At 42.5% G+C, this 11524-nt stretch overlaps 1 protein-coding gene and 1 pseudogene across 1 annotated transcript; both read right to left on the bottom strand.

The window, feature by feature from the left end:
* Window positions 1–317: 317 nt before the first annotated feature.
* On the bottom strand, window positions 318–1039 carry LOC115678528 (uncharacterized; annotated as a pseudogene).
* A 3153-nt stretch (window positions 1040–4192) lies between these two features.
* LOC115676232 (outer envelope protein 61) lies at window positions 4193–9433 on the bottom strand. The gene is made up of 10 exons (XM_030599110.2): window positions 9011–9433; window positions 7924–8154; window positions 7343–7399; window positions 7110–7238; window positions 6758–6835; window positions 6554–6624; window positions 6216–6262; window positions 5907–6102; window positions 5012–5717; window positions 4193–4616 (listed from the first exon to the last, which is right to left on the bottom strand). The coding sequence occupies exons 1-10, from the start codon at window positions 9104–9106 to the stop codon at window positions 4470–4472; spliced, it is 1758 nt and encodes a 585-aa protein (XP_030454970.1). The 5' UTR covers window positions 9107–9433; the 3' UTR covers window positions 4193–4469.
* Between the last annotated feature and the right edge of the window lie 2091 nt (window positions 9434–11524).

Raw genomic sequence — 11524 nt, 5'->3', positions numbered from 1 at the left:
AAATAATGTAACATGGTAGCCCGTCACTAGACAGCAGAAGGCCCAGTTGGTTGAAAACAACTCTTAATTCGATGGGGTTACTAGTGTAGCCACCGACCAAGGATCCAAGTCAGGCCCTCGGGACAACAAGCATGGACTCCTCATTAAATTTTCCGATGAAACTTCGAGATGAATTCTTGTTTTTTCAGTTGGTTTTCACAACACAAGAGAGAGGATAGCATCCACCTAGTAATTTCTTCTTCCTTTTTTATTATTTTTTTTCATTTTTTTCGTCTCGTGACCTTGAAGACAAAAGAAAGGCAAAAAGGCACATAATTAAAAAATAAATTCCTCGTCAAAATGTAATGCCGCAAGTTTCATTTTTCTTACAACGTCACACTCCTCTTGTGTTTTTACAGCTCCCTTCCAAGAAGCAGAAGAAGAAGAAGCAGCGGCAGCCTCCCATTGGGCTGAACGACGGGCCTCCGGCCCGGCCCAATCTAGGCCCAAGCCATGCCCGCGAATGGCTCCGCTTACGCGTCCCTCGTCGAGGGGCTCCTCCAGAAGCCGGCCCCGTGGAACCGGTCCCACATCTCCTTCTCCAGATCATCCGCCGCCTCCTCGCCGCCGCCGCCGCCGCCGCCGCCGCCCGCTTCTGCTCCGTCCTCCTCCGCCGCGGCCTCGAAGCTGCTGGGCCTCTGGGCCAGGAGCCCCCCCTTCCTCTTCCGCCTCGCCGCCGCGGAGCGCTGCCGCCTCCGCCTCGCCCGGCGGAGGAGCCCCGCGGGGACCCTGTAGACGGCCAGCGCGAGGAGGTTCACGATGGTGCACGGGCAGCAGCAGCACAGCGCTACACAGTCCGCGGCCGCCCACCCCGCCGCCTCGGCCACGCGGCCCCGTCCCCCTCGTCGGCCTCGCCGCCGCCGCGGCGGTCGATTCGTCCGCCTCCCCGCTCGGGAGGCCCGGGAGCAGCGGTTGCCTCCGGTTGGCGACAGGCGGGTCCAAGAGGGACGGCCGGGTCATTCGGGATCGCTGTTGTGGGCGCTTTCGGGGTTCGCGAAAAGGAGGGAGCTTTAAGCGGGACGAAGAAAGGGAAAGAGAGAAGGTAACGGATTGACGAGAAAAATGACGAAACAGGTAGAGAGAGAGAGAGAGAGAGAGAGAGAGAGAGAGAGAGAGGTGTTCCAACTTGGAGAGAGACAGGCTATATAAAAACACGAGAAGCCGGTCAGCCGCTTCGCGGCCTCGCACATACGCGAAAAGGTGTTCGAGGAATTAAAATAGTAAAATGAATCGCGGCCGTCGGATTTGATGGTACCCACGTTAAAAAAGAAAAAGAATCATTTTCGATGGTTCGGATTCGACTCGGTAGTGATGCCACGCCCATTTCTCGATTTCTCGACATGCACGTCGGGCACATAACGAAGTAGGGGCGATCGGTTCCTGGTCCGATCCGGTTCCAAGGTGGAACTGGGAATCGCGGACCAAACCGGTTGATTCTAGGACCGAGAACCGGATTGGACCGCCAGTCCGGTCCAATGAAACCGGTCACTTAGAGTTTAGTTTTTTTTTTTTTGGTTAAACACTTAAGGTTTGGTTCACATTTTACTAATTTTTGTCAATGAATTTATGTCAATAAAGTTCACTTATGGTTTAATTCACATTTTACTAATTTTTATCAGTGAATTTATGATAATGAAGTTTACTTAAAGTTTAGTTCACATTTTATTAATTTTTTTTAAAGAAAAAAATAACAAAAATATATATTAAATAGTCGGTCCGGTTCCTCCTTGGAACCGGGAACCGGACCGCCCGAAAACCGGTTCCGCTTTTAAGAACTGGGAACCGGACCGATAGTCCCGAGAACCGGACTAAACCCGTCGGTACGGTCCGGTCCCGGTTTGGGCGGTCCAAGTTGCTCACCCCTATAACGAAGTCCCAAAAGTGCGAGAGGAATGGTTGTTCTTTATCTCTCGTCGGGGGTAGAACTACTTTAAACTCGTGATCAAAATATGAAATTATCGAATTTGACCCGTTCAAGTAGTTAAGTATGCGCAATTTGCCACACATCCATCCTATCATGTTTAAGTAAGAGTTTCTCGAACGGAACATGTAACGGATCGGCTTAGATTTTGACTCACGATCATTTCTTGAAAACTTGATTTTTTTTTATCTGCCTTATCTCTAACTGTTCTCATTTATCGGCTTGTCCATTGCCTCTTACAGAGCGCGTGAGTTAAACTCCGCACCTGTGATATTAGCGTCTCCACTCCCAATCCCTTTACCAGCAGGGTCGCATACCTATTGGCAGAATAAAAGATTATGAAGTCTCGGAAAACATCATTTATCGAACTATTTTTGTGATTTGGAATTTGAGATACTGCACGAGAAATCTTCTTTCGATTCAAGTAAATCCCAAACATGTCAAAATCCAAGGCCCGATTTAAAGTTCATGCGAAGACTTGCTCGGTTCGAAACAAATCCAGGACCGGGCGTCTCTACATGTGCGGACCGGATCTTTGTCTATTTATTTTTACGTGCTCTATTAGAATTAAAGTGAGGACTGATTCGTCCTCAGGGAGTCTCGAGCAACATCTCGAAAGTGAGAAAGAAAAGGAAGAATTATTTACCAATATCGTCGGCAAGAACAAGAGAGTTGTTGCTCTCCCATAGACTATGACTCATTGGTAACCACGAGTCGCGATATCAACGGGGTATCCGGGACCGGCATTTAGCGGGTCTTTGAAAAAGACATGGATTGTAATTTCTTCTCATGGCCATGGTTTGTTGACTCTCATTGCTTGCCCTAATTGCGGGGAATGGGAAGGAAGGAAGGAAGGAAGGGAGGAAGGAGTCTAACATTGAATCGGCTGAATCTAAGGATAGGTTGTGAATCGAGATTTCTCGGTGCTGTCGCCGTCGCTGTGCGTCGGTGTTTGCACGTTGTTGGTGTCTACGACTCCGTGTAGGCTGTCCTATGAAGCTTAAAGCCTAAGGGGGAGACGATCGTACCACGATGCTTCGAAGTCGTGGACGTGCCGTGCGAGCAATCCTCTGGTTTTTTTTTTTTTTTGGTTTCTTTGGGTTGACTTTGGTCCGGCAATGTGCAGGCGAACGAGATATGTTCTTGCTTTTTCGTTTTTGGTTTTTTTTTTTCTAGAAAAGGGGAAAGAGGAGAAGGACGTGAAACCCACCAGCCCAAAGAGAAGCCGGCTGATGCCCCACCCACGTCTATCATTACATCGTTTTCCAAATGAGTGATTTTTTTTTTCTATAAGTGACCCGGGGGCACTATCGAGGAGTTTTTTATTTTAGTCTGTCGTATCTTTAACTCCCCTCGATCTCTGACTTTTGCTCTGCCTCTTGTAGAACGCGAGAGTCGAAATCCTGCACCTGTGATATTAGCGTCCCCATCCCCAAATTCCTTTACCAGCAAGATTGCATGACTATTGACAGGGCACTATTAAGTTAATCGGCCAATTTTTGTAGATGCTTAAATAAATAATTTTATATTTTCAAAGCATATTCAATGAGGCTTAACAAGGATATTGGGAAAAAAACAATCCAAAAGCCTTAAATCTATTGTATTTTTGCCAAGTCGATTATAAATCTTTTAATTATGCCAATTGAGTCATAAACTTATTGCCAATGGCTGACAAGGGTTCGCTGCCCTCCTACATCAGCAATTTTCAGCCGTCTTACGTCAGTCATTTCCGATCAAAATTTATCGAATGGACTCAATTAGCAAAAAATGAAAAGGTTTAAAACTTAATTGACTGAAATTGCAATAGATTTACGGCTTTTTGGATAATTTTCCCTGCACACATCTTCAATTCGAGTTCCAAAGAAGGAAGAAAAGAAAAAATTCTAGACTTTAGAAGATCAACATGATCCTACGCGTCAATATTTGCTTTTGAAATACCTCAGGGAATTAGGTAAAACGCCAAAATAACATCGTGCCAAAATTCTGACCAAAAAAAAAACATCGTGTCAAAATAATAATAAAAAAATGCTGGAATTTACCGGGATCGAACGTCCGTAGCTGCCATTTTGTCAACGCTTTGACCGCGGCAGAAACGATTTCGCGTGGAGTTTTTACGCGCGGTTTGCACGCGCGCGCGTCAGGGAGAGAGAGAGAGAGAGAGGGGGAGAGCCTAAAAGAAGAGCAATGCGTCGCCGTTTCGACCCAACAGGCAATGACCTTGGGACGACGGGATAAAGAAACAAGTAATGGAATTTCTTGATTAGAAATCTCTTGTGAGATTCCAACTCGGGCCATATTTTTATCTCTACAAGGAGTACATCAATCAATCCCCTTTTACGTCAACTAAATGGAAAGAAACTCCAGACAGTCAGCATAAATCATACCGGAGTACATCAATCTTCTGAAGATGGATTGACAAAGACGCGTCTTGTGTTCCAATCCGACGCTACTGCTGCTTTTCGGCTGACTTGTCAAGTAAAACTAAAAAGAGTGAAGGAATTCCGCCACTCTAACTTCCGATAAAGCCCAGCCAGTGGAGGACCACTGCCAAGAGGAGCATACATATGGCCAAAATCATACCGGGCCGCCCGAGCAACCAGTTCTTGGTCTTCTTCGCCGTCTCGACTCCCCTTTGAACCCTGTCTGCCCAGCACATCTGAAACAACATTTAGGACAAAAAGGCTGATTATTTTAAAAGTTCAACCGAAGTGTAATGACGAAGAGACCGTCGAGAGAACATGACATATGACGTTATATACTAACGAAGCCCTTGGTAACAGGGAAAAGCCAAACCACCGGTATAAGTCTAGAAGCCAACTGAAAATACTGACCAGCACCCGGCAAAAAAAAAAAAAAACAAATCGAAGATGCAGGGGAAATGTTAGCCTCCTAGGCCTCAGAATAGATAAGCCAGACCAGGTACTTCTCAGCCACCAATTTCTCACTCTCAAATAGTGCAAAGGCACACAATATATTCCGGTTTTATGCCACAATATAAAAGTAAAGAATGCGGTGAATTGCAAGGAGCAAGAATATCAGACAGAAGAATACCATCTTGTCCAACATCTCTGGGGATAAAGAAGACATCGCTTGCTGGGCTTTTGCAGCATCTTCTGGAGAAAGCTTGAATCCAAACTGTTCGCCCATGTTTGCCATCATCTCTGGATTCATATTCTTCATCATAGATGAAAACATCTGCCTCATAGCTGGATCTTTCAATTGGTTTCTTATCTGCTCTTGCATATCACCTGGGGATGATGGGAAATTTGACAGAGGAGAAGATGGAACATTCCTTGAACTCAAAGGTATGGGATGAGACGAAGTCGTTTCACTTTCACCCGAAATATGATTCAAATTGGCAGCCAATTTCGCCCCAGAGCTTGAACTTGCACGGTTAGCATCCAAAGAAGGGTCCTTCCCTCTCAAAGAAGATGCCATTTCAAACATCCTCTGAAGATCATCGGGTGACATCTTACCCATCATATCACTCGCAGTTTTTAACATGTCGGGCGACACATTAGGAACTGATCCATGTCCAAAGCTATTGGAATTACTATCCGAGTTTCTTGCGACAAAAGGGTTTTCCCCAGGAAACGACGAAGCCAACTGAATCATCTTTTGGAGTTCTTCTGGTGACATCTTGCCGATCATACTAGAGGCAGTCTTAATCATGTCAGGGGATACCTCTCCAGCATTTCCCGCACCCATTGCAGCCAAAGTTGTGGGATCAGCATTAGAAATAAAATTCTGGAATGACCTATTGAGTACATCATAAGAATCAAAGTCAGTGAATCCATCTTAATATTATGATGTCATGATTTCTGCACCATAAACAGACATTCAGTTATTTGAATCACTTTCACAGCTTTGTCTAGTGATTTGTGACTAGTTTGAAATTATACATACATCCATTTCAAAAAATTCGAGTAGAATGGTGTAAGAATACCTGATTGCATCTGGGTCGCCTTTCAAAGCTTCCAAGCTTTCAGAATTGGTCATTCGACCCATACTATCACCATTAATTGGAACCTTGCGGGCATCCTCCGATTCCTGATGCTGCTTCCCTGAATATTCTGATGAACTTTCATGGTTCGCAGAGGACACGGTCTCATCTTCTTCAGTTATTTCCTCAATTACCACCCCTATTGATGATTGACAAGTAAAAGAAAACACAAATTCAAGATTAAAAACAGGAGAATTTACAAACAGAGGGAATGAAAGGACCAAAAGTAGTAACTAAACATGGATAGCATACCTCTTGGTGCAGAACCACCTTCTTTGGTCAAGCTTTCCTCAGCATCGCTGCAGGGACCATCAGGACAAACAGCCTAGTTACATAAAAGCTTCGCATGATACTAACAGAGATGACACTCACAGAGAAATCAGCATCTCAATCATTCAAGGATGCATTGAATTACTGAAGCACATTAACACGAGATAGAAACTGAAAAAAAAAAAAAAAAGAAAGAAAGAAAATTTGAAGCACACAACTGGCCAAAGAGATTGAGAGTTCACATTTTTCTGGAGAATAATGGAGAAGATGATCATGCTACACGATTTCTTATTAACTCTTTCATACACATAGATCAGTACCTTAGAACCTGCGCAATTGTTTCATCATCAGGAGAAATTTCATGTGCCTTTCTCAAGTCAGAGATCGCATCCTGAAGGATTCGAAAACTCAGAATACCGACAGAACACAGATGCAAAAAGGATATAAGAGCATCGCCAGTAGAGTACCAGCAAGGGAAACTACAAACCCCCGCAAAATCCATAAAAGAATACAATTATACTCACCTTCAATTGACCTAATTCCCTATATGCTTGGCCCCTCCTGTAGAAAGCTTTGACATTTTTGGCATCATGTGCCAAAACCTGATATAGCAGAAGTCACTTGGTCAGAGAAAAAGAACTTATATTGGTAAGCAGGTCAGCAGAAAGAAGTTGTGTCGATAAAGAGAGAGAAAGTGACACTATTCTTGGATAAGTGCTGTTGCGTATGCATTTCATGATTGTTTTCCAAATATATCTCACCCTACTTACCAGCAAATTCTACTTTACCAGTCAATATGATGAGATGTATTTGCAAATACACTACCATTACCACATAATATATTAGTCAGGGTAAGAGAGGATATGAATACCATACCTCAGAGCCTTCCTTTATGCATTCCTCGTACTGCCTCGTTTTCAAGTAGCATGACATCAAGTTAAGGGAGCATGCCAATAAAAGAGTCTTGCCTTTGGACGACGGAATTCCTTTTAAGTTATTCTTGGCCTATATTTTGATTACGGACAAAGATCAGTAAGAATTCCCCAGCCCACGGAAAAATAGCCCATGACAGAAATCTAAAGTATGAACAAGCAGAAGAAATAACTTACAAGCAAATACTTCTGCGAGGCATCCTTAAACCTCCCCTGGCTGTGAAGTTCATTCCCCTGCCACATTGAATTAGATCAACGTGTCATGCATAGCATAGCAAGAGTACGGTGTACATGATTAGTTAAAGCAGCATAGCAAGCATCTATTACCTTCACATCTGCTATGTTCCAAAAACAGACCTTCTAAATCGACTTTATTGTAGTCAAAATTTCTTGGAAGTAAAAACTTCTGAACAAGCAAATTGAAATTCCCAAATAGAAGAAATTAGATATCATCTAGCAAACTAAAATGGCATGTATCTGTTATGGCAAATATGCCTACGCTCTAGATGTAGTTCCTCTTTAATATTTCTCCAAAGAGAACATCCCTGTGAAAAATTAAAAAAGCCTCGCTATGACAAATTTAAGCTCCAAGACTAGTGCTTCGCACTGTACATCATATCCAAATTCCTTTCTTTTATCCAATGAAAGAGCAGCTTTTGAGAAAATCCCTTGATCATCATCACAAGCAAAGACTTTAAGCGTCTAATATTCAGCAATAACAGATGCTGACATCAAACGGTTGACAGGTTACCTCGTACCTCTTTCTTGAGCACTTGAGCTGCATTTATCTCATAAGTCATCTGGGCATCAGCACGAGCACGTACAGCTGCAATCTCCTCAGGGCTAGCATTAGCCATCTTCTCACCAATCTCAGCCATCTCCTCTGGACGAACATGCTTTAATTGTTCTGCCGCTTGTCGTAAATCTTCAGGCCTCATATTCTTCATGCTCTCAGAGGCCATTCTCATCAATTCAGGATTAGACATCATCTGCAGTAAATGATTCATCACATCGTGAATAATTTGCAAAGATCAATCAGTTGGAACTGGAAACAAAGAGATGCAACAGGGGCCAAGTAAGCGAAACCAGTCAAAGAGTCCAACAGAATAATTTATGCTACCGCATCATATCATTTTAAAACAAGTCCCGAGATATGAATTACTCTGAAAACTTTCTTCAATGAAGGGGCAAATGCTTAGGCAAATGCTTAGGATAAGCAGATCAAACTTCACTATTCCACCCTTAGGATATGTTGCAAATGCTTAATCGTCCCATCTCCCCCCCCAACAAAAAAAAAGAAAAAAATCCCCCCACCCTGAAGAAATAATACGTGGAAATCGAGCAAGAGCCACTTCACATTTAACCCGGCAGTATTATCTTATGTATAATTGATGAACTTTGTCATAAACATTTATTTTCCGACATGGAGAAATGATCGAGCAAATCAAAACTAAAATCATCCCTGTCTTTAGGACAGGTTGCAGAAAAGCTTAATTACGCTGCTCGAACCCGGATGCAATTCCTTTTCTCTCAAAAAGCTGATATTGAAGTAGTATAAAAACAACTGCATTTGATTTTTCAAGCGCGTTGCTCCGTCGATTCAGCTGCGACCTAAACTAAACGAGCTTCCTTCGGCAGGCATTATCTAGGTACCCATCCCCAACGGAACCACAGCACACGGGAGCGCGATCAGGAGCTCCAACACAAACAAACAGCCACGATCGAAACCCCAGGGCCAGGCGCAAGGGCAAAATTCAGGCAACTCACCACAGAATCGAACACAGAAAAGGGCATGGCATCCGCGGCTCAAAAGAGAAGGAAGAGGAGGAGGAGGAGGCGTCAAACCTGCTGCTGGATCTTGGCCAGCTCGGCCGGCGACATGCGGCTCATCTGCTCCTGGGCGAGCTTGAAGAGCTCGGGATCCATCATTCCGTTGAACATCCCGGCGCGACCGGAGCAGGAGAAAACTCACCGGCGGATCGACGAGGCTCCGGGGGGACGATCGGATTCCCGACGGTTAGGGTTTATTCCAATAGCTCCAAAGAGAGAGAAAGGTCAAAGGAGGGCGGAGAAAGATGCAGCGAACGGCGAAGAGCGAATTCGTATATATTTATATATGTGTGTGCCGCAGATCGGGAATTGGCGAGCGACCGGTCGGCGGAGGAAGCTTCGGAGATCGGGGATCGAATTCTGGTCGCCGGTGTTTTTATTTAAGTAGAATACAAAAATGGAGTCAGCTTTGGGAGCTCGCCTACCGGGCCTGAAAATGGGTCCGACCCGGACAGGAAGGAAGGAGAGGCGAGGAAGGTTCGAATATGCCTTGCTTTTGTTCCCCGAATTACCGGATTACCCTTGTAATTTACAGTTTCCCTTCCTTTATGGGTAAAACCGTTTTATATGGATTTTGCTAAAAACCAAAGGGGTTATCATTAAAAATCCCAAATTGATACACATGTGATAAATTTACCCCAAAAAGGTATAACTCTTTGTGGCATTGTTGACCGGAGACTCATCAAACAGGTTGGTCTGATCGGGTCGGATTGGGTCGAAACTGGTTCTACTCGAAATGACCAATTTACATGCGATACAAATATAATAATTTTTTTTTGGTAAGGATACAAATATAATAATTCATATCTAATTCAACTCATATTTCTATACTTAACTCAATATAGAAAAACTCATACTCGAACTAACACGATAGCGCAAAGTGAGCTAGCGTAAGATCGAATGAGGGCCAAAGAGAATCATAGAGGTGGGTTAAGTATAAGTAAGCTGTGAACCCATTTAACATCTATATTATTTTAGGTTTTACTATTATAAACTAATTTATGACCCATTTACTTAATATAAATTATTTATATAATAATGGGCCTATCAAATATGGGTCAATAATGGGTTCATAACCAATTTTGACAGATTTAATCGACACTGATAATTCATTCCCAACTAATTATTAATAGATACTGACTAGAAAATGTAAGTGATGGAATGTAATAAACAAAATTAGGATACTTTAAAACTATTCCTTCGTATGGATGGTGGATTGTAGATTCTTCAACGGTCTTATTTGAAGCGAATAAGTGATGACATGAGGGGAGAATCATTTGTGCTGGATTACCACACTCGATATTATGGAATCACTTATCTCTGAAGATTGCACACCACGCAAATTCCCCAGTCATAAACTCGCTTTTGTTATGTGACATTGCTTTTCATTTTTTGTTGACTTCCTAATTTTGAAAGTCTAAACTATCATGGTAAGAAATTGAGCATGTTTTACTGTGCAACATTCCGTTAACGAAAAAGGCCAATCTGACAGCAAAAGTCTTAAGTATGAAATCCTCGATACGGCCCAAACTATTACATCCGCCACGTGTCATCCAACTCAGCAATTTGACAGTAAAATTTAACCGAAATTAATAGAGGGCAAATTTGTCACGGGAGTACCAATTTGGGATTGTTTATGGTTAAAATATTAGTTTTGAGTAAATTTGACTAATGTGTACCGGTTTAAGGTTTTTCGTGGTATTAATACAAATCAAAACATAGAAAACATGTTTGTAGTTACGTCCAATCATAACCCTTTGTGGCATTGTTGACCCGAGACTCATCAAACAGGTTGGTTTGATCGGGTCGGGTTGGGTCGAAACTGGTTCTACTCGAAATAACCAATTTCCATGCAATACAAATATAATAATTCATATCCAATACAACTCATATTTCTATACTTAACCCAATATAGAAAAACTCATACTCGAACTAACACGAGAGCGCAAAGTGAGCTAGCGTAAGATCGAATGAGGGCCAAAGAGAGTCATAGAGGTGGGTTAGGTATAAGTAAGCTGTGAACCCATTTAACATCTATATTATTTTAGGTTTTACTATTCTAAACTAATTTATGACCCATTTACTTAATATAAATTATTTATATAATAATGGGCCCACCAAATATGGGTCAATAATGGGTTCATAACCCATTTTGACAGATTTAGTCGACACTGATAATTGATTCCCAGCTAATTATTTATAGATACTGACTAGAAATGTAAGTGATGGAATGTAATAGACAAAATTAGGATACTTTAAAACTATTCATTCGTATGGATGGTGGATTGTAAATTCTTCAACAGTCTTATTTGAAGCGAATAAGCGATGACATGGGGGGAGAATCATTTGTGCTGGATTACCACACTCGATGTTATGGAATCACTTATCTCTGAAGATAGTACACCACGCAAATTCCCCAGTCACAAACACGCTTTTGTTATGTAACATTGCTTTTCATTTTTTGTTGACTTCTTAATTTTGAAAGTTTAAACTATCATGAAATCTATGGCAGAAGGAGGGTGACAATAA

This window comes from Syzygium oleosum, unplaced genomic scaffold (genome assembly GCF_021117445.2).
Source record: "Syzygium oleosum isolate NSW1041296 unplaced genomic scaffold, Sole_v2.1 Sole_v2.07, whole genome shotgun sequence".
NCBI lineage: Eukaryota > Viridiplantae > Streptophyta > Magnoliopsida > Myrtales > Myrtaceae > Syzygium > Syzygium oleosum.
Note: the sequence above shows the minus strand (reverse complement) of the source record. Positions and strands in the feature narration are given on the sequence as shown.